This window comes from Elephas maximus, chromosome 22, assembly GCF_024166365.1.
Source record: "Elephas maximus indicus isolate mEleMax1 chromosome 22, mEleMax1 primary haplotype, whole genome shotgun sequence".
In the NCBI taxonomy this organism is placed as follows: Eukaryota; Metazoa; Chordata; class Mammalia; order Proboscidea; family Elephantidae; genus Elephas; species Elephas maximus.
The window spans coordinates 22,298-47,615 of NC_064840.1; the positions used below are offsets into that span (position 1 = coordinate 22,298).

The 25,318-nt window shown below is 42.5% G+C and overlaps 1 protein-coding gene across 3 annotated transcripts; it reads right to left on the reverse strand.

Moving 5' to 3' along the window:
- Positions 1 to 938: 938 nt before the first annotated feature.
- Positions 939 to 25,318, reverse strand: ZNF268 (zinc finger protein 268). Of its 3 annotated transcripts, none has more exons than XM_049866345.1 (6): positions 25,153 to 25,318; positions 24,719 to 24,820; positions 17,345 to 17,548; positions 14,878 to 15,004; positions 13,912 to 14,007; positions 939 to 6,997 (listed from the first exon to the last, which is right to left on the reverse strand). In XM_049866345.1, the coding sequence occupies exons 1-6, from the start codon at positions 25,294 to 25,296 to the stop codon at positions 4,605 to 4,607; spliced, it is 3,066 nt and encodes a 1,021-aa protein (XP_049722302.1). In that variant the 5' UTR covers positions 25,297 to 25,318; the 3' UTR covers positions 939 to 4,604. The 3 variants fall into 3 exon arrangements, with proteins under 3 accessions (XP_049722302.1, XP_049722304.1, XP_049722303.1); XM_049866347.1 differs by having other exon boundaries at positions 24,719 to 24,801; positions 25,153 to 25,234; XM_049866346.1 differs by lacking the exon at positions 24,719 to 24,820.

The window sequence follows — 25,318 nt, forward strand, 5'->3', positions numbered from 1 at the left end:
TCATGGTCTGTTTCTTTATGTGACTTGATATTGACTCTTGTCTCCAAGCCATCTATAAGTTATTGTATTAGTTTATGCTTGCTTACTGTGTCATAGTTGCTTGCTTTGTTTTGTTTTGGTATGCCCCTATGGGTTGCTTCAGTGAGCTAGCTTGATTATTTTTGCCTTTGGAGCTCTGATGTCCTGTCCCCAGCCAGCTAGAGCTGTTATCAGGTATATCAGTCTAGGAGTCCATTCACTTTTCTTGCATGAATTCAGCTCAAGTTCCCAGGTAGGTTATCATCAAGTGTGCAGTACAGGGTCTATCCTACAGTCTTAGAGGAGCAGGGGTGATTGGCGTATATACCACTATCTGATTGCAGCAAGGGGTCACGCTCTGAACAAGGCAGGGGGCTGAGAACCGACACCCAAGTGTCTCTGAGGAAAATGCATCTCTGTTCCCTAGAGCGTGCTGGTGGGTGAGTTCTGCAGAGGGATCATGGGCACCCAAAGTTTTTGGTTGTAAGCACTGGGAGGAACCAGTTATCTTTGAAACCCTGTCATGGGTGGCTGGGTAACCTGAGTGGAGCTACCAGTCCTTAGGTCGCTTTTGTGGGTGAGGACCTTGTTTAATAGGCAATGTCCAACGTCAAACACCCACCTCTGCACCGCACAGCTGAAACGGTTGGAGTTTGCCAACAAGGGCCTATTCTCCCGAAATAGGACCACACAGGTCCATGCAGAAGGGAAAGGTGCTCGAGGTCCACGGACGGTTTATGCCTAGACAGGAACCACTTCTGTCCTGAACTCCCCTGGTTAATGGAGCTAGCAAATTATCTTTTCCCCCCAGTCGCAAATTTTTTTCTTCCCCAAGGCTGGGAGGATGGCTCTAGGTGCTCACCAGAGTCTATCTCAGGCCCAGGGATTCAGCCACTTAAGCTGGCTTGGGGGTGCGGGGGTGCAGTAAAATATATGCAAATACTTAGCTTTTGCCGAAAGAGCCATTCTCCTCAGGTTCCAAAGGTGTGAGTAGGCTGTGTGGCTGGCTGCTTCTCCCTGAGGAAACTGCGGCCGGACGCTAGTACCATCCCACCACTGCCGCTCCGGGAATGGTGCCTGAAGGCTCCCCGCGATTCAGGTCCGGTAACTCCTCTCCACTTCTGAACGGTCTTTTCTTCCCCTGCTCCTCAGTTCGTTGTCTAAGCTTGCTTTTAATGCTCAGGGCTCCCAGCTTGTCACAAATATATTCGTTTCACTTCGTTTTTCGGGTCTTTGTTGTAAAGAGGGCTCGCCGGAAGCGTCTATTCCGCCATTTTGGCTCCGCCTCTGGCCCATCTTTTGATTTCTTGACTGCTGCTTCTGTGGCTGCCGATTGTGGATCCAAGCAAAATGAAATTTTTGACTTCAATCTTTTATCATGAGGTTGCTTATTGGTCCAGCTGTGAGGATTTTTATGTTGAGGTATACACCGAAGGCTGTGGTCTTTGATCTTCATCAGTAAGCGCAAGTCCTCTTCACTTTCAGCAAGGTTGTGTCATCTGCAGGTTGTTAATGAGTCTCCCTCCAATCCTGATGCCCCGTTCTTCTATCATCCAGCTTCTCGGATTATTTGCTCAGCATACAGGCTGACTAGGTATGGTGAAAGGATACAACCTTGATGTACACCTTTCCTGACTTTAAAGCATGCAGCGTCTCCTTGTTTGAATGGCTACCTCTTGATCTACGTACAGGTTCCTCATGAGCACAATTAAGAGCTCTGGAATGATCATTCTTCACAATGTTATCCATACTTTGTTATGATTCACACAATGGCCTTATGGAGGCTAGGCCAATTTGGCAGACATGTTATGACACCATTTCTTCCTCATTCCCTGACCCACTGCCCTGCCAGCACAAGCAGTACCCAGGCATCTCAGTGTACTAAGTCTTCAACAGCCTCAGGTGGTTTCCAGGCCCCACGTGGACTAATTCTCTGCCAGCTCAGGGGGTCCATGGACACCCTCCCACAGACCCTTAGGTTGGCACAGACCTGTCCCAGCCTCCAGAAGGGAATTTGGAAAATTTCCAGAGCCTCATCTGAGGGGCAGGCACCTGGTGGGAATGCAGAAGGCTGGGCCCCGAGAGTGTGTATGTGTGCAGGCAACCCCCATCATCTCTAGTCCTGAGTCAAAAAACTTCATTCAATGTCATGACCACAACCACCGTTAACTAATAATAACCATAACAATGACCTACCCCCTAGGGCACCCCCTGCAGGCTGTGGCAGGTCTGGGCTGCCAGAAGGGTACTTTGAAATTTTTCTGAAGGCTCAACCGATGGCTGCTCCGTGAGGCATCTTAGAAAGGTACAGGGTGTAGGATACTGACATGTCAATTCATCAGTACACACCCAAGTAATGAACTGCTAGCCAGGGATTAAAAGTCAGGAACCCTGGTGGCATGGTGGTTAAGAACTACAGCTGCTAACCAAAAGGTTGGCAGTTCAAATCCACCAGGCACTCTTTGGAAACTCTATGGGGCAATTATACTCCATCCTATAGGGTCACTATGAGTTGTAACAGACTCAATAGCAAAAGGTTTGGTTGGGTTATACTGTAACATGGAAAGGTGTCCACGATAGTTAAGTGAAAAAGAAGAGGAGAGTTAAAAGCATTAAAACTTTAATTCAATGAAACTGACATTTTTTTTACTGCAAACACAATGGAATTACAACCTTAAGTGGAAATCCACCTTATCTCATTCTGCCTGGGCTGTTGTGAACTCGTTTCCCTCTTGGTCCTCAAGGGAAAGCCACCACAAACAGAAATGTTGGGCCGCTCTCAACAACAAGAACTGGGTGAAGTTTTACCTTGTGCTACAGGACAGCTGGAAAGGTGGCCAGCAGTGTAACATTCTCCTCTCTAACCTCAACATTATCACAACATCTGGCTTTTACAGAGCAAATTTGCACGTGGATTTCCATAAGACAACACAGTAAACTTTAAAATATAACTCTCAGTAGCAGTACAATAAATACAGATTTCTTCTTAAATGTTTATCAACCTCGTTACAACAATGACAAAACACTTCCATAATATCTCTCATTATATTTTGGGAATATAATTTAGCAAATACATGCAACTCTTTGCATAAGCTTTCTCTTTGATTCTGTAAAGTATCGCTCTTCACTCCAGGTATCTTCAGATTTGATTCTGTGTAACGGGCTCAACACAGAAAAGATTAGGCATTTGGGAATCATTAAATTCCTCTTTCCAGTAAGTAACAGTTTCTTTAGGTAAGACATGGGATTCCCTCTTCCAGGAAAAAGGACAAAGTGAACATACAAAGTGAACAATATTTCAGAAATACCTGCAGTGTTGAGTTCTCAGATTCCTCTAAGATAGCTCTATTTCATCACAGGGCACAATGAATGATGGTCTCATCATGACTACAAACATTGTGAGGGATTATTTTCCTTAGAGAAAATCAAGATGTTCTAACCAGTGGGGGTAGAATAGGTTCCAAGATACACAAACACATGAAATGTATACTGTACTTATTTCTATTAATTGGTAGCTTCCAGTACCACTTACATAAACTGGAAAACAACAGAAAATTTTTGTACTGTTGAAATGTATTTTCAATAAGCCATACTAGTCTAGTGATGAATCATTTGTTAAGAAGCAAACAGGTATTCACAGTAGAAATTAATGTTCGTGTATCTACAACCCAAGTGTCGTATGTTGCATTCAAAAGTAAAATGTCAAAGTATGCAAATTCCACATTATGTACTGCATATGTACTGTAGATCTTAGGATATTTACTTTTATCCTATTACATTTTCTCACGCACTTAAAATATCTTTAATGTGCCTCCACATTCATAAGCTGGTTTTCTAATATTTCCTAAAAGTCTGGAACATCTGGAGCATGATTTTCTTTGAAAAAAAATGGTAAAGACAACTATTTTTCCAAATTAAGCAAAACAGTATTTCCAGACAAGATCAGGTATATGGTAAGGTGAACTTCCTGCTGAAGGCTTTGCCTCACATGATACATTCATAGGTCTTCTTTCAGAAGTTAATAATTTGGGGGGATAGGTTTGTCATTTCTAGATGAAGGATTTTCCAAATTTTCAGCATAGTTTGTCCAAAGTATGAGCTTCTGAAGTGCAATTTTAATAATTTTGCCATTCATTGGCTCTACAGCTTCTCTCGTTAAAACCCTACTTTAATACACTGTGTTTCAAGAGAGTCTATTCTATATTCCTTTGCTTTAGTGAGTTTCCTCCTTTTGATTTTTATACTTAATTGTGACTTTCCAACAATTATTTCATTCACATGGTTCCTCACCTGTTTAAATTGGTAAAAGTTATGACCTGCTAAAACTTTCCATATTCACACAATTAATAGAATTCCTATGTGAAACTCCCAATGTTAAATAAGATATAAGCTAGACTGCCTCATTTTTACTGTACTCATAGTTTCTACACTTTGTGTTTATATGTAAAGAATAGGTTTCTCTGGATGGCCCTTGTACATTCCCTGCATTCATAAGGTTTCTTTCTGTTCAGTTTAAGCTTCCTGGTGTGTAATGAGATGAATCCATTTATAGTTTCCTGATTGACTTTGGAGACAGTTTCTCACATTTAACTAATACGTTTCTCAACTGTGTGAGTTCTCTGATGCATAATGAGCTGTGACTTCCAACAAAAGGCCTTCCCACACTCAGTGCATTTACAGGGTTTCTCTCCTGTATGAGTTCTCTGATGTGCACTTAGAATTGATTTCTGAGAGAAGGTCTTTCCACAGTCATTGCATCCATATGGTTTCTCTCCTGAGTGAGTTCTCTGATGCACAATGAGCTGAGATTTCCTCATGAAGGCTTTATCACATTCACTGCATCCATACGGTTTCTCCCTCATGTGCATTCTCTGATGAACAACAAGGCGTAATTTCCCACTAAAGAATTTCTCACATTGACTGCATTTATAGGGGTTTTTCACTGCATGAGTTTGCTCATGTACAATGAGTAGTGACTTCCAAATGAAGGCTTTCCCACACTCACTGCATTCATATGGTTTCTCTCCAGAATGGGTTCTCATGTGTATTATTAGATATGACTTGCTACTAAAGGCTTTCCCACAATCACTGCATTCATAAGGTTTCTCCCCGGCATGAGTTCTCTGATGTGAAATAAGCTGATCTTTCCTATTAAAGCCTTTCCCACATTCGCTACATTCATATGGATTCTCTCCCGTATGAATTCTCTGATGCACAATGAGCTGTGAATTGAAACTGAATGACTTTCCGCATTCATTGCATTCATGAGGTTTCTCTCCTGTATGAGTCCTCATATGTATAATGAGGTATGACTTGCTCCTGAAAGCTTTTCCACAATCACTGCATCCATAAGGTTTCACTCCTGTGTGACTTCTCTGATGTACAATGAGCTGTGACTTCAAACTGAATGCTTTCCCGCACTGAATGCACGCATAGGGTTTTACTCCAGTGTGAGCTCCCTGATGTACAATGAGCTGTGACTTAAAAGTAAAGGCTTTCCCACATTCACCACAACCATAGGGCTTCTCTCCCGTATGAGTTCTCTGGTGTACAATAAGGTTTGACTTTGTATTAAAGGCTTTTCGACATTCGCTGCACTCAAAGGGTTTTTCTCCTGTATGAGTTCTCAGATGTATAATGAGTTGTGACTTCAAACCAAAAGCTTTCCCACAGTCACTGCATTCGTAGGGTTTCTCCCCCGCATGAGTTCTCTGGTGTGAAATGAGCTGGTATTTCCGACTGAAGGCTTTCCCACATTCATGGCATTCATAGGGGTTTTCTCCTGTGTGAATTCTCTGATGCACAATGAGCTGTGACTTGAAACTGAAGGCTTTCCCGCATTCCTTACATTCGTGAGGTTTCTCTCCTGTATGAGTCCTCATATGTATTATGAGGTATGACTTGCTCCCGAAGGCTTTTACACATTCCCTGCATACATAAGGTTTCATTTCTGTGTGACTTCTCTGATGTGCAACGAGCTGTGACTTCAAACCGAAGGCCTTCCCACACTGAATGCATGCATAGGGTTTTACTCCAGTGTGAACTCCCTGATGAATGATGAGCTGTGACTTGAAAGTAAAGGCTTTCCCACATTCACCACAACCATAGGGTTTCTCTCCTGTGTGGGTCCTCTGATGTACCATAAAGTTTGACTTTGTATTAAAGGCTTTCTGACATTCACAGCATTCATAGGGTTTCTCTCCTGTATGAATTCTTTGATGAATAATGAGCTGTGACTTCAAACCAAAAGATTTCCCACATTCATTGCATTCATATGATTTCTGCCCCAAATGAGTTCTCTGGAGTGAAATGAGGTGATCTTTTCTGCTGAAAACTTTCCCACCTTCACAGCATTCATAGGGATTCTCATTTGTGTGAATTCTCTGATGTATAACAAGTTGTGAATTGAAACTGAAAGCTTTCCCACATTCACTGCATTCATGAAGTTTCTCTCCAGCATGAGTTCGCTGATGTGCAACGAAATATAACTTGCTGCTAAACTCATTCCTGCGTTCATTACATTTGTAGGATTGCTCTCCTGAATGAGTGCGCTGATGCACTGCAAGGTTTGACTTGCAGCTGAAGGCTATCCCACAGTAACTGCATTCAAAGGGCTTCTCTGTCATACACATTTGCTGGCATATGAGTTGTGACTTCTTGTTGATCGCTTTTCCAGATTCATTACTTTCACAGTATTTCACTCCAATGAGAGTTTCCTCACGTTTAGGTTGGAGGAATGATTCTTTATGTACACAAAACCCATTAGGATTCGTTCCAGCATAGTTACTAGTTAATCCGATATTATACTTCAAATTCTTTCCATGTGTGTCATGCTTATGAATTTTTTTTCTTAAAGACACATAATTTGTACCGAGATAAAGTTTTTCAAATGTATATTCATAATCTTTTGCCATACTTCCCAGTTTGCCTTGATTTTCCTGTTGCCATTCCGTATTATGATCAATTTCCTGGACTTTTTCTAGAAATGAAAACAATCACGTTATTAGTAATAACACGATTCTGGTATATTTTAAATTTCCTTTTAAATACTATGTCATGAGGTTTTTCTTTTAATTTCCGATATTAGATCTAACTCTAAATAAAATCTGAAGTGTAAATGCACTCAATTTCCAACAATGGGGAAAACAAAGTGAATCAAAAACAACTGTAGGTAAGTACAGAAAACTGAAAATGGTGTTTAAAATCTTGCATAACGGAAAAGGAAAAATAGAACAGGCACAAGGAACAATAAATAGGCATCATATAAAGGGCTTGGAAGGGGTCTCCGAGCACTAGATTGATTCAACAAATATTGATTCAACACTTATTGTGTGCCACCATTACCCAGATGTCAGTTTGTTGTACTGCTGTGGCTTTTGTGTTGCTCTGATGCTGGAAGCTATGCCACCAGTGTTTCAAATACCAGCAGAGTCACCCATTGTGGACTGGCTTCAGCAGAGCTTCCAGACTAAGACAAACTAGGAAGAAAATCCTGACAATTTATTCCTCAAAATTAGCCGATGAAACCCTTATGGATCACAATGAAACACTGTCTAACTTGCTTGCTTTGGACTCACTGTCAGAAGGAAAAAAATCTCTGGAGGAAAACATCATGATTGGTGTATCTGAAACATCAGTGACATGGATTGGCACAGTACCCACAATGATGGAATCAAACATGCCAGAGACCGTGAGGATGACGTAAGACCAGGCAGCATTTTGTTCTGTTGTACATATGGTTGCCATGAGGCCGACTTAACTAGACTTCAGCTACCTATCTTGATTACGGGCCAAATACAGTGCTAATCTCTCAAAAAACACCAGAGTAGGTTGCAGACAGTTCCTAAGTCCTCTTAAGAATAAGTTCCACTGAATACCCAGACAAATGAAGAAAACAGACTCACAAGGAACATCATCATAGTTTCAGAATACCAAGGGCAAATAAAAGATCTTAAAAGCTTCCACAGGAATCAAAAGAACAAAGTTTCATATAATGAATCAAATTTTCGAATGGCATCAGACTTCATTAGCAACTCTAGAACACAACAAAAACAGCAGTCAGGAGTAGAGTAAAAACACTGTCAACTACAAAAAGTCTCAAAATTTTAGCATGTGAAACTATTCACAGCAAGCTACTGGAGGACATGCTCAAACAAAACACGCCAAGAAAAAGGATGACTGAGGAAAGAGAAATAAAATCTGAAAAGATCTTAGGATAAGAAGTAAACAACAGGTCTTCAGAAAAACTAGGCCACACTGAAGAAAGTCAGAAAAATCTGGGAAGAGATGTCACCCGGAAAATGAAATTGGAAAAATCAGTAATTTGTCTAGATGTATTAAAAGAATATTGAGACATCTGAAGAAGTATCTGGAGTTAAATTAATGGTAAATACGTTAATGATAACAAAGAAAATTAAGCAAGCAAATAAAACAACTCCAGAGTAAAAAAAAAATTATGAGCAAAGAAAATTAATCATTCAATACTACATGATTTACCTATGAATACAAATTATGTGGTCATAATAACCTAAAAACCAAAAACATCTGCATTGTAATAAATTATTTAATATGGCTCTTCTAGCCACTGCCTTTGTGACTCACACACAATGACTGAGTGGGACTATGCAAATAAGGTATATGGAACCTGTGGTGGTTGGGGTTATGTATTAACTTGGCTAGGCCATGATTCCCAATATTGTATGGCTGTCTGCCATTTTGTGTGTTGTGGATTCCAACCTTTACATGTTGATGAGGCAGGAATGGTGTGACTTGTGTCTTGGGTCCTTGGGTCACAGACTTGCAGGATAGTGTGAATCAAGTCCCACCCTTACTCAAGTTATGCCCTTCCCTGGGGTGTAGTCTTCATTTAAGGGATATGTGTGGATGTCCCAGCAGGGTTCTCTCTCTGCATCTGGATCATGCGTCCAGTTCATGATTGACTGACCTCTGGTTCATGAAACTTGACCCAGAGGCTTACTATCTGACCTGCAGATTATGGCATCTGCCAGCCTCTGCAGCCCCATGGGCTATCAGCCTATCTGACCTGATTCACCAGCTTCCACAGCCTTGTGAGCCAGAAGCCTGTGGTCTTAACTGCTGGTTTGGGATCCTCAGCCCCTGCAACCACTTGAGTCAAGAGAAGCCTGTACCTGACCCACGAATTTGGGACTTGTCAACCTCCACAACCACATGAGTGATTTCCTTTATATGGTTCATGAGTTCTGTGAAACACTGCAGCAAATTAGGGAACCCAAAATGGAAGGGAGGGTACTGAGGGGAGAGGGAATAGCTGATGATAGAGACGATGGAGCGGTACTGCAGTTTAGAAAACTTGAACATCTGGGACATCTTTAACTTCCTCCTCATAGGAACCAGCTTTGTGGTGATCCTTATAAAAGACATTATTCGTTTATTATCTAACCAAGTCTATAAACTATACCCAACTCCTCACTTACCAACTCTCTCATTACCTAACATTTTGCATTTACGACAATAGTAAAAAGAATTTACTACCAGACTATTTTGCACATTAACAACGTACGTCTGGCAGTAACGAACACTGAGGTGTGAGGCACGAGTAATGCTGTGATGGTTAAGGTGGTTAAGATTAAGTGACAATTTGGCTGGGCCGTGATTCACAGAGGTTTAGCAGTTATGTAATGACGTTATTTGGCAGTTAGGTAATGTTGTAATTTGGCAGTTACGTAATGATGCAATTTGGCAGTTATATAATGATGTAGTCATTCTTCATTTTCTGATCAGGTGTGATCATCCTCAATTTTTGCATAATGACCTGATCTTTGGAACCTAACTATGTTGATATATGAGGAGTGGCTGTAACTATATTAGCATAATGAGGATGTGGTTGAGGGCATGAGAGGTAGAAGATGAAAGAGAACTAAATCTAACTTCTTCTATGTGGAGAAATCATCAGATAATTGCCTAAAAGGTGGGGATCAAGGTGCAGGAGAGTAAGCTGTTTAGAAATATGGAAGTAAATACCATAACGAAGAGCTAAAAAAGATGAAACTGGTTGTCTCTGGGGAAATGGAAAACAATGAGGGGATAAGGTGGGCAGAGTGCTTTTTTAACACAAAAATAAATAAAAAGCCAAAGATACAGTAGAGAGGGGACAAGACATGGGATCAAGTCCTCAGGCAGGGCAACAAACATATGGAGGTTAGATAGAAGCAAATGAGTAGAATCAATCTACATAGCCCAAAGTAATACACTGCTCAAGGTAAGGAACAGGAAAGGACATTAAGTTAACAACTCCAGTTCGGAGAGAGTAGATCAAAGGATTTTAACATCTCATTCAAGTTTTATTATGATAAAATCTCAAAGAGCCCTCCTACCTCCTACATATGATCCCTCTTTTTCATTCTGTACACCACCACAAAATCATGTTTCCCCAAACATCAATCGTTAACTGGGGTATTATCTATCCTGGATGTGCTAATTAATGAATACAGGAACTTTTGTCTGTCACAATAATTTGAGAAAATGTGCTACTAAATATGCTCCTATAGTTGACGTCTTTGAATTACGGTCTTGACGAAGAATACTGAATATACCATGGACTGTCAAAAGAACCAACAAATCTGTCTCAGAAGAAGCGAAACCAGAATACTCCTTAGAAGGATGGCGAGACTGTGTCTTACATACTTTGGACATACTGTCAGGAAGGATCAGTCCCCAGAGGACGTCATGCTTGGCAAAGTACAGGGTCAGTGGAAAAGAGGAAGACCCTCGACGAGTGGATTGACACAGTGGCTGCAACAATGAGCTCAAGCATAACAATGACTGTGAGGATGGCACAGGACCAGGCAGTGTTTCATTCTGTTGTACATGGGTTCACTATGAGTCGGAACCTACTCGATGGCACCTAACAACAACAACATAGTTAAAACCCCCCACACGTCAGTCAGTTTGTCATACTTGCTTCTCAAAAGAAAGGATGGTGAGACTATGTCTCATATACTTTGGACATGTTATCAGGAGGGATCAGTCCCTGGAGAAGGACACCATGCTTGGTAAAGTGGAAGGTCAGCAAAAAAGAGGAAGACCCTTAACGAGATGGAATGACAGAGCGGCTGCAGTGATGGACTCAAGCATTGCAACAATCGTGAGGATGGTGCAGGACCAGGCAGCGTTACATTCTGTTGTGCATAGGGTTGCTATGAATCAGAACTGAATCGATGGCACCTAACAAAAACAACGTAGTCAGATATGTCTCCACCAAAAAGAATTACGCCAGAGGCTATATTTTCAGGGATCATTTCTACAGTTCGTCCGGGAAACTACATCTACTACTGGAAATGGAACAACCTGAATGCAATTAAAGAGAACGTTGATGCCTTGTGAAAAACGTAACTAACATCTCTGAACAATTTGTGCACAAACTGCCAAATGGGAACCTAATTTGCTATGTAAACTTTCACTGAAAACACAATTATTATTTAAAAAAAGAAATAGGCCAGTGAGTAACTAATATTTGCTCTAGAATCAGATTTGCTCATGTGTTTTACTGCCAGTATTATTCCCGTGAGGAGACCTGGTGGCGCAGTGGTTAAGCGCTTGGCTGCTAACTGAAAGGTCAGTGGTTCAAACCCACCAGCAGCTCTGCAGGAGACAGATGTGGCAGTCTGCTTCTGTAAGTATTTACAGCCTTGGAAACCTGATGGGGCACTTCTACTCTGCCCTACAGGGTTGCTATGAGTCTGATCACCTCAATGGCAGCGGGTTTTTTTCCCTGTACCTATCACAGTTCATGGATACTAAAGCTGTCGTAACCATCAAATCCTATAATTTACCCCTTCAGTCCTTCTGTTCCTGATACCATTAAAAAAAAAAAAAAAAATACCATACTCATCCTTATTTTTGCACACCTACCTTGGTTCCTGTATCTTAGCTTCCATCATTCGAAGGGCTTGAAGGTTAATTATCCTCTACCAAAACGTTACAGGTCCCTGGTGGTACAACAGTTAAGTGCTCAGCTGCTAACTGAAAGGTCGGTGGTTTGAAACCACTAGACACTCCATGGAAGGAAAGACCCAGCAACTGCTCCCGTAAAGATTACAGTCTAGGAAACCCTATAGGGTGACTCTGCTCTGTCCTCTAAGGTTACCATGCAACAGAATCAACTGCACGGACACAACCACCAAAACATTTATCTTCTGTTTATGTTACGACCCTTGATTGAACCCAATTATTAATACCATCTGCTACCCAGAACCAATGCAACACTATCATTCCTGTGCTAAAAACTCTAAAATGTTAAATAGCAGCAAAACTAAAAAAAACCTTAGAACAGTCGCCTTTACGAACTACAAAATAGAGTAATTAATCTAGCAAACTAATTCAAAGACCTTAAGTCACCATATATATAAAAATTCATGTTCTACTGGTCTCCAACAAATAACTTCTGTTCCAGTCAGCCAACCTGTCTTCCTTACTACTTAATTTTCCAATACTGAGCACTTCCACATATTTTTGCAATGGCTGAGTTTAGTGTCTCCTATTAGTGATGTAGCAAGAATTCAATCCAGCAGCATGCACTTGGTCACAGGCAGCTGTGTGCTCATATAAGGAGCCTGGGACTTGGGAGCTGTGCTGACACGTGTTACACATCAGCTCCTTCCCTACGTGGCCACAGGACCCTGACAACTGTCATACTCTTGACTACCTGAAGAGGAAATGTAATCTGATCTTACTGCATGGTGTATATGTGTTTGTGTTTACTCTGCCACCAATTCATCACCCTCCAAAAATCCTGCATAAAGAAATCCATAAGGAATGGATTAACATGAAACCCCAGCCACCGAAAAGTAAGTTCCACATGATATTCTTGATGTGAGAAAACAATTCTCAGGCCCAAGATGCTATAATAAAAGATGCTACCTTAAGATGGACAGGACACTGGCAAAAGCTGGAACAGGCAAGGAACTTCATGAGAGGTGAAGATACATACTACACTTAGAAGAGGAAAGTAAACCAAGTTCAAGGGCCTGGATGCAGCAAGAGAATATCAGATGTTCAGAGACTGACAGAAAATTAAATAAGATGCAGAGAACAATCAGTGCAAGAAATACAGGGAAGACTAGTCTGAACTGATAAGATATCATACGTTACACAGGTCCTTGAAAGAAGAGCTCAGGATACATAAGCCTTCTCAATAACTAGAGGGCGGGCAGATGATTTAGGCTCTTCCTAGAAGGTGCATCTACCTCAGTCTTAGAAACGAGCCACTGATACAAAGAAACAGGGCCGCAAGACGCTTTCTGGTGGTACCAGAGGTTGGATCAAGAGCTCCTCAAGCAGCCTTGACAGTGACGCAGAAACTTCTGATGCCCAAAACTAAGTGACACCGGTGTCACATGCACAGGTCTAAAGCTCAGAGGTAGCAGATACATGGCCCCAGATCTGGTTTCCAACCCCAGTCTCTGCCCTCCCTTACCCCTGTGGTTATCTAGGACACCCAATATGGTTTTAATGAATTTTCTGCTTAAATCGGCCAAAAGTATTTTCTGTTGCTTAAAACTAAGAATCCTAATGAAAACAGAAAATGACAGCTGTGGGATGCTGTAAAAACACACCCTGAAATATGGGACTACCTGAATGGAAGTGGGAGGAGGGCCTCAGAAAATGCGAGTTTTCTTTACGCTGCTGTCTGTGGTCCTTAGGACACAGCGGACAGATCTAAGGCTGCATTACAGGCCTTATGTGCACTCTTCCTCTCTCATTTCAGACCGGGCTCTCTTACCCACCTCCTATGCTCTTTGTATGCTCTTGTTAAAACAGGCTCATTTCATTATGCATTTAAGCAAGTTTTTTCCTCTTTCCCTCACTTGGTGTGACCTATCTGCTCCCATCGCCTGGCTCCCACTAACTCACCTGGACAGCTCTGATTTGGGATTCGGGCCTTTATCATCCTCAGCTCTTCTCCTTGTTCCAACTTGAAGATTATATCAGGTTTGGTATGTTGATACCCTAGTAAAAGAAAATCACAGACAATGTGAACCAAAACTGCTTGGGATTCAAGGATTCTGAAGAATGGGAAAGATTCCATTTCAGAGACTAATTAATGAAACTGCCTGTTATGGACTGAATTGTGTCCACCCCACCCCATCACCCCCCCGCCCCCAAAATATGTGTTGGAATCCTAACCCCTATACCTAGGGTTAAGAGACTGCTAACCAAAAGGTCGGCAGTTCAAATCCACCAGCGGCAACTTGGAAACCCTATGGGGCAGTTCTACTCTGTCTATAGGGTCACTGTAAGTCAGAATCAACTGCAAGGGTTTTGGTTTATATCTATGAATGTAATCCTACTTAGAAACAGGGTTTGTTATGTTAACGAGGTCATTATCAACGTAGGGTGTGTCCTAAACCTCATTATTTTGAGTTAAAAGAGCAGCATAAACAGAGACAAGGAAGCACAAACAGGGGAAGGTACTTGCCACACCATCTGAAGATTGCCAAGGAGCTGAGGAATGCTAGAAGAGACAAGGAGCCTCCCTCAGAGCTGACAGACAGAAAGCCTTCCCCTAGGGCTGGTGCCCTGAATTCAGACGTCTAGGCTTCTGAACTGTGAGGAGATAAATTCCTATTTTTTTTTAATCACCCACTTGTGGTACTTCTGTTACAGCAGCACTAAGAATGTAAGACACTGCTCTTCAGCACTTTGGCAAAGTAAAGAACATTCAACTGGCACGCTTTGATGATAAAGCGGGTCTGAGAAAAACTGACCTCTAGAATTCAGGTGCAAAATCACTGTTTTACAGAAACCTCCCAGCTTTCAAAAACCAAGGAAGCGAAGTCGGCTGGTCACTTGCACGCTTTCCTGGGAGGCAGAACTTACCCAGGGACACCAGGTTGCTATAGTTCTCCAACATCACGGTCCTGTACAGGCTCTTCTGAGCAGGGTCCAGGAGCCGCCACTCCTCCCAAGTAAAATCCACATACACATCTTTGAATGACAATGGCCCCTGAAAAGCACAGTCCTGTTCAATCTCAAGTGATTCCCTTGAGTTTGTGCAAAACAACAGGCTGCCTAGTACACCCATTATCTGCATGCTACTTTGTGGAAAAAACAAAACTCGTATTGAAAATATTCCATGAGTGTGCATTAGATCATTCATCCTTTCACTCAACATATGGTAACTGAGATAGTCTCTCTCTAACTTTTTTCCCCCTTTAGAGCGATACGTAACTTCTTTAAACTATTCTAGGAGCCATATGCATTATGTGACCAACTGTCCCAGTTTGCCCAGAACTGAGGGGTTTCCCCAGGCACGAGACCTTCAGTAAAAAACACAGGAGAAGAGCAGGCAATCGGGGCTGGCTCATCGCCCTACATCTGCAGCACGGTTATCCACCCCTAGGTGGCAGGCACAGGTGACATCAAAATAAATGAAATATGGTCTTGGCCTCAAGAAACCTTCAGTACTATAGAGGGAAACAAAGCTAGACATGTGCAAATGCAATCAGGAGTCCAAGAAGCTACAACAGAGACACACAAAGTACACTGTGGGCACAAGGGAAGAGAGCAAGGCTACTTGATGGTGTTGGGCAAGTCTGTGGAGGAGCCCAAGAGGACTGACCGGTACAAGAAAAGACATGGGAAAGCTTGGTGGAAAAAAAAGACAGTAACCGTAAGCAGCAACAGTTTATGTGGCGAAAGAGCTGAACAAGAAAATACAGAGATGACAAAAAAGCACATCAAAAGATGAATAATAATAATCCCCATTAAAGACAAAAAAAAGACAAACACTGCCGTAGAGTCGACTCCAACTCATACTTTATGGGTCAGACTAGAACTGCCCCATAGGGTTTCCAAGAAGTGGCTAGAGGATTTGAACTGCTGACTTTTTGATTTACAACCATAGCGCTTAACCACTATGCCACCAGGGCTCCATTAGTAATTGCAAATTAAAACCAAAATAAGTTACCACTACACACCTATTAGAGTGGCAAAAATCCACACACACACACACACAAAAAAACCTGATCATACCCAACACTGGTATGGGTGTGGAGCAAAAAAGAATTCTCATTCATTGCTGGTGGGAGACACTTTGGAAGATTCTTACAAAGCTAAACATATCCTAACCGTACAATCTAGCAATTGCACTCCTAGATGTTTACCCAACTAATATGAAAGGCTACATACATACAAAAACTTGTACATAAACTTTTACATCATTATAATCACCCAAAACTGAAAACAATTGAATATCAAGAGTTACAATAAAAAAAGGAAATAAAATAGACCAGTGGAGCAGAATAAAGATGTACAAATTATATAGACACTTCGTATGTGACAAAGACAGCATTGTGTGCCAGGGCAAAGGTCAACCACCGCAACGGCGCTGGGACAAGTAGGTAACTATGTGGGGAAAAAAATCTTTACTCTTACACCGAACAAAAAAGACTATACCAGGTATAATATAAACCTAAATGTGAAGGGTAAAACAACGTAACAAAAGAGAATCTCTTCATGAGCTTAGGAAAAGACCAATTTTTAAAGTGGTTGCAAAAAGCAGTAGTACTCAAAAAAAAAAAAAGATTAACTGGAGTATGATAAAATTAAAAATGCCCGTTCATCAGTTCGTCAACAGACTACATTAAGAGAATAAAAAAGCAAGGCAAAAACGCTGTAAATGAACTCTGAACTCTACTAAGCACACGCACGCTTAAGTACTCGCAGAGAGCAGACTGAATCTAGACTGCACACACCCAACCACGCAACAACCAAAATAGGGTGGGCTAACGGCTGCACACACCCAACCATACAACAACCAAAATAGGATGGGTTAACGGCTGCACACACCCAACCATACAACAACCAAAATGGCTCCAATTAAAAAGACTAACAATAGTAAGTGTTGGCTGAAAATGGAGAATAACTGGAACTCTCAAATACTTCCAATAGTCATATAAACTGGTAAATATAAGAGCCCATGTGGATCTTCTGACAAAGTGCTTAAGGAAAAATAAAAGCAAATTAACAAGACACACACATCCATTAACATAATTAAAAACATATACACAGCAACCAACAATATACATTTTATAAAACACAAACAGGATATATACAAAACACAAGGTAATTCTGATGGAGTGGGAAGGAAACAGAAATGGAGTATGGGGAAACAATGGAATAAATAAACACAGGGGCCTGCAACACACAAATGATGATAAACAGACCACGAACCAAGGAGTGGTTAATTTAACCCTCTGACCTAAAGATATCCATCTTCTCTCCCACTAATAAAAATAGAAGAGGAAAAAAGACAAAAATGAGAATAAATGAACAGCCAACTCACCCAAGACGTGCTTGTTTCTGACTGCTCTTGGTAAATCAACAGCCACTTTAGGACCTGCCCTGTTTTGTGGCTCTTCTGGTTCCACTCAGGTACCCCATGAAGAGATCTCTGGTCAGGGGTCCCTTCACCCAGAATGGGTTCCTGGCCTGGGAGCTTTCTGAGCCTTATGTCACACGGGCTGTTTCGTTCCAGGAGAGGTGGGACCTGTGGATTTGTGAGCAAACTCATGTGAGTGACCAGATTTCCTCAGTCCACACCTCAGTGGCTTGCTGGTGAATCATGTTCACACGGAGCCAGGTGGGTTTTCTGTGGACTGTGGTCAGTGCTCTGCAGGGCAGAGGCAAGACCGCATGCACATGGGGACCCATACGCTGATGATGGAGTCCCACCCAAAGACTGCACAGGCCCCAGGAACCTCAAAAGTACAATGACCACACCTAAAAGTCACCCGATATTTAAACAACTTGTGGGCAGTTGCAATCAGGAGAACATGATGGTAGATGCTAAGAAGCTAAAAGTTCTGTTTTAGCCAGAGTGTAGATAAGTTTGAGACTGAAATAAAACAGTATGCATTTCAATTCAAGCTTCTCCTCTCACTACCTACATTCCCTTGGACAGTTTGTCTACGCTGCCTGAGTCCTACCTTTTTGCTTTTGTTAAAATGATCAGAGTAGGATGTGATCAAGATGGCAGTGTAGCTTTTTCATCTCCCAAAACTTCCCAAATAAAACAAGAGACCTATAGGAATAGTAAAAGAAAAAAAAATCCAGATGGCAAGGTATTTCCACAAATCCCAGGATGTGGGCGGATGTGACCAAACCAGAAGCAGCAGGAATGGGACAAGTGCCCAGCAGAGGAGGAGGAGGAAATGAGGGAAACACCCTGTGGGCCATTTCTGCCCCCAAACAGGAACAGCCTCCTTGTCCCAAAACAGAAGGGCTTCCTAACAGGCCAGGAAAGCCCATCTCATTTAAGCCCACTCAGTATTACTATGGAATAAAATAAAAATGAACTAAATGAGGCTCTGACAGACAGTAAAAACACATCCACAATATCTAGCCACGCATACAAAAAATGAAAGCAACTGAAACTCTGAAAAGGAAGCAAGCAACACAGAAAAGTACCACAAGAGTTAAGAGGGCAGCAAAAGTGAAAAGTTAAGAAAACCAAAAAAAAAAAAGAGAGATAAAAAGAATTCAAGAGAAAGATAAGTAATGAGTGAAATAACTTATGAAAAGACTGTTCACGGACGCACTGTTGCGTAAATAAACCATGGTTCATCCACACAACGCAAGACTATGCAGCCACTAAAAAGGACAGGCGTTTAGGGCTCAAGAGCTCACATGCTGAGTGAAAGGCCAGCAACAAAACGCCACGTAGTATACAGTTCCATTTATCCGAAATATCCAGAGTAGGCGAGTCTATTAAAAGAAAAAGTGGATGAGTGGCTGCCTAATGTTGCGGGGGTCAGGACAGTGAGGTGTGAGTGACTGCTTAGTGAGCACAGGGCTTCTTGTTGGGATGATGAAAATGTTCTAGACTGAGTGATGATGGTCGCAAGACTCTAAGAATATACTAAAAACCGCTGCAATGTATACTTCAAATGGGTGAATTTTACGTTCTAAAGCTCAATAAAGCTGTTATTTTAAAAACGAGTACATTTTCTAAAAACTGTATCAACTCATAATTCTTTTTCTTTCCCAAAATCCCTAGTTCTGCCTACTGATACAGCCTAGAAATAACAACGTTCCAGTATCAATGAATAACGTAAAATCCCAAAATGTGGTCTTCAAGCACATTTCCCACTAAAAGGAGCCAGAGTTGATTTCAGATCTGGGGCAGGAAATACTCAAGATGAATCCAGAACGTTCTGTTGTGCCCAAAAGAAGGAAGATATAAGACTAACAAAGTCATTTCAAAGAACTCAAAAACCAAGCTAAAGAGGCTCCCTCTGGCCCAGCTGGGACAGTTTAAGCATCTAAAAAATAATGACAGATGATTTAAACTCACTGAATATATAAAATTAGGAGTTTTAAAATCATACTTACTCTAAGTGATGAAAAGGCATTCATTCAATCCATTAATCAATCGATAAATTGAAGAAAACCCAACAAACACTCCACTGTGGTCACCAATAGAGGTAAGTGGAGTATCAACTGTTTAGTATAAGACTGAAATTAAAGGGAAAGAATTAAGCATGTGTCCTGCTGCCTTTCCTACACAAACTGTAGTTTGAAAAACCAAACACCTCTAGTTGACAATGAAAAGCTCTTCTTTAGAGAAGAATTCTTTAAATTCTTAACAGAGAAATTCCAGCTCGAAGCAGGCAGTCATGAAAGGGTTATTAACCATCCCATAATAGTTGTCTTCCGGAAAAGTCTGATCTTGCTACATTTTTGTCACAACCTTTACAGCACTTCACCGTGATCGGTTGAATCCGCAGGTTTCCTGTCTTCTCCTGGCAGGAGGCCTAGGCGCAGGCGCACTGACTCTAAATCTACCTGCTATATGACCTTCCTGGGGTGGCAGGAGCAAGCTGTTTCCATTTTTTTAGGGCTGTGTGCGATATTTTTAGAGCCGTGTGCAAAAACCCATTCAATAAAATTATGCGGACCGTGCACACATCACCAGACTGAAGATCCTCCCCTCACTGTTCATGCATATGTATGTTACTCCCTATAAAAGCGGCAAATCTGCCCTGGTTCAGGGAGCTGGCAGCCTTAGGTCAGGAGACCCTGCCTGCCTCCCAGTTTGCAAACTGTGAATAAACCTTTCTGTTCTTCCAACCCTGCATCTGGCTGACTTCAATTCGCCAGTCTGCTTGACAAGAACCTATTAGTTGACAGCTTCAAATTGATAAGTATGGAAGAAATGACACGGCTTAGGCAATGATGACCAAGAGATGAAGCCACTAGGAAAGGTGGATGGGTACCTTACAATGACAAGATCAGACTGTTGTCACCTGAACCCACAGACTGGTCTTTGTCTCACCAAGCGTAAGCCAACCACACATTACATGCCTCCCGAGGTGACTGACGCAAAACAAAGCAGTATGAAGAATTCTTGTTGAAAAAATAAAAAGTAATCTAAAAACCTTTAAAGCTAGCTTTCAATTACCAGGAATACAGGAGATACTGACATCACAACGGAACAAAGAGAAAATCCATTTATCTATAGGAGACATTCTATAAAACAAATGACCAAGCACCTTTAAAAAGCCAGTGGCACTTAGAAAGTAAAAGGGAAGGAAAGAAGGAAAGGCTATCTGAATTAAGAGGCTTAAAGTACAGATCATAAAAAGCGTGAGCCTCATCTGGATTCAGATTCGAACTTGCAGACATTAAAACGGCATTTTATTGAGGAAACCTGGACATGGAATAGGCGTTAGATGATACCAAGAAATCATTACTTTGTTAGATAAGACAACGGCATCATAGTAGAAAACAAAAAAATGCTTGTGTCTTTTAATGCATAATGAAGCATGCTGGGATGAAAGACACGATGACTGAGTTTGCTTTAAAATACTTTAGCAATAAAGGGGGAGAATAAATAGACCAAGCACACGTGGCAAAATCTTGATTATATCTGAAACTGAGTGATGGGTAAACGAGATTTCATTGTAGATCCTTGTAACCTGTGTGTACTTGAAAATCTTCATAATAAAATGTTTTACAAAAAATTAGGAAGAGTAAAGCAGATGTGGCAGAGTGGTTGGAATGGCTGCATAGCATAACACATGAACACTGTGAAGCTCAGTAACTTTAAATTATTCCTGGAACCAGATTTAATGACCTTGTATTTGGTGGAAAGTAATTTGCCAAGTTCTTTATAAGAATGGCATCATTTAAGCTTCACAAACACCATGTGAGTTTGTTAAAGAAACTGAGACTCAGAGTATGGTGAAATAAGTTCCTTTATGTGGCCTTTTGCCTTGGTTCTTTTGAAAAACAGCTTGAGAGATTTTTCCCCTAAGCCTGGAGGAATAATCTTTGCCCTAATTTTCTACCCTAGAGAGTTTTGTTACTTTTGTTCAGGTTGACTGACATTTCCTGGACAAGCTGTAAACAACCTGATTGATACTTTTTGTCTGGCCCTGGGCTGCAGCCTGCCCTATGACTGCTCTATTTTATGCACCTTGCAGGGATTGGTCAATACTTATGCAAATGAAGTGACTACAGCCTACTATGGAAATGAAGGGACTGCGGCCTACCAAGAGGGGATTGGTCAGTTTGTGCCCCTGGTGGGAGGGCCATGCCTTGAAACTGACCAGGAATTTACTTATATATGCAGCCAACCCCACAAAGGTTTGCAGACAGAAAGAGAAGAAAGAAAGAAAGAAGCAAAAAGAAAAAAAGGTAAGAGACGCAAGAAGAGAGAAGCAGAGAGAGAGGAGGTGAGGAACCTCCTAAAAGAGCTGTAACATGGTCAAGGACTGTAACACTGAAGACAGTGACAGACTGAAAGCAACCTGCAGCAGAGCTGGCAGTGACAGGCCTGGGAGGGACCCTGTGGCAGAACTGGTGGTGACAGCAGAAACCTGCTGCTAAGAAAGCAGCTAAGAAAGCTGAACAAAACTGCTACACTGGCTATGAAATGGGTCACTTAGCAACAGAGAGGCCAATAGCAGGGAGGCCAAAGGCAGGCAGGTCTGCACAGCTGAACGGGGGGCATGCACCAACAAAAACAGAAGGCCTGTCCTGTGGGGGCTGAGAAGAGATCTGCATGGCAGAGATAAGGCCCTGCTTGCTTACACGTCTGAGAGGAGCTGAGAGAGCTGTCCTGAACTGAAAGGAGGGATGTGCTCCCCACTTCAAGACAGCCTCCCAGACTTTGCCTACACGCATCTTGATTCTGATCCCAAGTTGTAGCCTACTGATCCTGATTCCAAGTTATACCCTGTTACTTCCTTAATAAACCTCTTAACTGTTTAAGTATGGTTTGTGAGTTCTGTGTGGCCACTGCAATGAACTATCAAACCACGCAGAGGAGAGTGCCTTGGAAAGGACCATTGATGTCAGAATTGGTAAAATAGTTGGAGGGTGGAGGTACGTCTGACCTCCATCTCACAGGTTTCTCATTCTCTCTCATGAAGTGAGACAGACTTTGATGCTCCACCACCGTTTATGTGCAGAGACTAGAAACCTGCTCTGTTAACTGACGGAGGAGGGCATGCTTGCTCCAAAGAACACGCCTTTGAACATAAAGCTGACTTTTAATGTCCATAATGGCTGACTTGCTGTTCAAAATAAGCCTTCCGCTAAAAACAACAAAAGTTATTGACTAAAGAAGTTAAAAAAAAAAAAATCCTTAAAAGTAACAAACCAAAAACATAGTAATAGACAATCAACCCAAAACCTAAGCGAGAACAGGACCTCAGAGAATTAAGAAAGCACGTAAGCTACTTTTACCCTAAGGTTAGTTGCTGATTTTAAAAAATATGAACTTTTATTCCAATGGCCGTGCATCATAGGAAGAAAATGAAAACAAAATCAAAATCCAAGGTGGGCCCAGGATGGTACATCGTATATAAAACCCTTCCCAAAAAAGCCAGGACTCCAAATTGCTACAAACCCAAGACAGGAATGAAACAGAAACCCAGCTCTTTTTGATAGCAGCAAGGTCCCCCCTCAATCTTTGGGACCAGCTCTTTTGAAGTCTAGCAGATGGCAAAACTGACTAATCCCCCTTGGTGGGCCACAGACACCTTGTTTGCATATCCCAGCCAACCCCAGCAAGAGTTTTGCACATCTTATTTGAATAGTACCACCTAATCATTCTGTGTGAGTTACAAGACCGTGACCAGAAAGAGCACATAAAAAGAAACCCACTGACCTGCGGTCACTACCCCATTTCTTCACACACACTCACTCTCTCCCTCTCTTGAAGTATTACCACTGACACCCACCACTATCACGACCCCCAAATTCAATTTATGCTTTTATGACCTCGTATTACTTGACCTCCCTGCAGCATCTCACACGACAACCATTTCTGAGGTTTCCTTTTCTGTAACTCGGAAATACAACCCTCTCATTGTCTCTCACTTATCTTGGGCTCTGTCTCAGTCTCCAGCCCTCTTTCCCTCCCTGTCTCTTCCTTGCCATTTCCCTGAGCATTGTCCTCAATCCTCCTGTCATGGTACACTCTCCCTGAGCTAATTCAGCCACACCTAATCAGTATAACATGTCCAGACCTTTTTCTTAAAATATATGCCTACCCACCTACCCGTCAACACCCCCACACGGATGGCACAATCCACATAAAACTGAAATCTTCCCCACAATAACAACTCTGACAGTCTTCCCTAACTGGGGAATGGTTGCCATCCCCAATCCAGGTCCACAGAGCAGAACTCCAGCGGTCATCCCTGGCTCTCCCCTTTCCCTCACCACCAGCAGCCAACTAGTTAGCAAATCCAATTCTGCTTCTTTCCCATTTCTGTGATCTCTCTTCCTCCTTTCTTTTCACTGGCACTGTCCCATCCAAAAAACCTTTTTCAGAACACTTCAGTAAGTCTCCTTCCCTTACAGAATAAAACCCAAGTTCTTAATCTGGCCCTCAAAGCCCTCTATATCTGGTCTCGGCCTACGGCTCTGGCCTCATTTCTTAATACACCCATAGCCCTCTTAGCCCCCCAAACCACAAAACTCTACATGCCAGCAACCCTAAAATGCTCAAAGTTCACCAACATACTAGACCATTTCAAGCCTCTGAAAAGGTGCACCTGTTGCTTCCTTTACCTAGGCTGCCTTTCAGACTCTTGTTCACCTCATTCTTTCAAACCTTAGCTTAAGGATCTCTTAACGCCTGACTCCTCAAATTGATCCACGGCTATGTGTCCCCACACACTTACACAGTCTCTCTTACTGCACTATTAACTTGTCTTTGTGCCTACAGGTTTTCTTGCTCATCAGACAACTGCTTTCCAAGGCAGGGACCATGAACAACTCATCTGTACACTCTTAGAGCCTGCTCTGGGGTCCAACAAGCAAGTCAATAAACAAAACTGCAAAATAAATGAATAAACAAGTGAGTAATTTCCCAAAGAAAGCCCAAGGATCCTAGACATAGAAGACACGCAGGAAATATGTGATGAAAAAACTGTAAGAAGGATGAGGTGATTTTTCCTTGTTGTCCTCACAGTCCGCGGTACAAAGGTGACAGAAAAGAGCGACTGAAGGAAGTTTCAAAATGAAAAGGATGATAACAAGAAGCATCTCCATAAAGTGTAACACCCTCTCAGCAACGCTAGTAGCTTTTAAGACCGTTGGGTGGAGACGGCTTCAGGCAAGCTCTGATCCTAGAACGGATGGTGTACGTGCATCCTGGCGTTCAGGACAGCTTTTCAGGAATGAAAAACAAAGCCCTACTCACCCAGACTGAAGCTGTCCGGATCCTGGTGGCCATTCCCACTGTCGGTTTCGCCTGTCCCGTCTGGGAATGGTAAAACCCGAAGGCTGCGGGAGGAGCGGAACCCTAAGAGAACGAAGCGGTCTCCCTGGAGCTACCACGCACTGGTCCCACAGGGGATCTTCCCACCCGCACCGGGGTGAGACTGACTAGGGCAGCGTCTCCTCCACTTTGCCACGGAGCTCCCCACCCCCACCAAAACACACCCACGAACTCAGGCCAACCAACCGCACCAGGCCTGGAGCAGCGGGAGTAAGGCAAGACTGGTTCTGTACTGTCCCGCCAACTGGAAAGATCCAAGCCCGTCCGGCTTGGTCCCGCCGCTGAATGGGCAGCAGGGGAACTCCGGGGAGAACGGCTGCCTCCACCTCCCGGATCTGCAGCAGAGAGGTTCTCACCAGATTGTCTTCGTCTCCGCTCCTGACTCTGCGGCGCCCGCCCGGGGCCCTTGGGCAGACGGCCCTCTGGCCAGACGAGGGAGGTCCACCCCAGACCCGGGCAACGCCACAGGTGATGGACGCCGAAGATACGATAAGCCTCATCCAGCGGGCACACAGCAATGGC

What these genes read in the sequence shown, in the direction of transcription:
- ZNF268 (XM_049866345.1), bottom strand. Translation starts at nt 25,296, where the DNA reads ATGAGGCTTATCGTATCTTCGGCGTCCATCACCTGTGGCGTTGCCCGG. An exon ending in CAGAAACAAGCACGTCTTGG is followed by an intron (nt 15,005 to 17,344) that starts GTGAGTTGGCTG and finishes TGTGCTTTTCAG; the next exon opens with GGGCCATTGTCATTCAAAGA. An exon ending in CCCAAATCAGAGCTGTCCAG is followed by an intron (nt 6,998 to 13,911) that starts GTGAGTTAGTGG and finishes TTTCATTTCTAG; the next exon opens with AAAAAGTCCAGGAAATTGAT.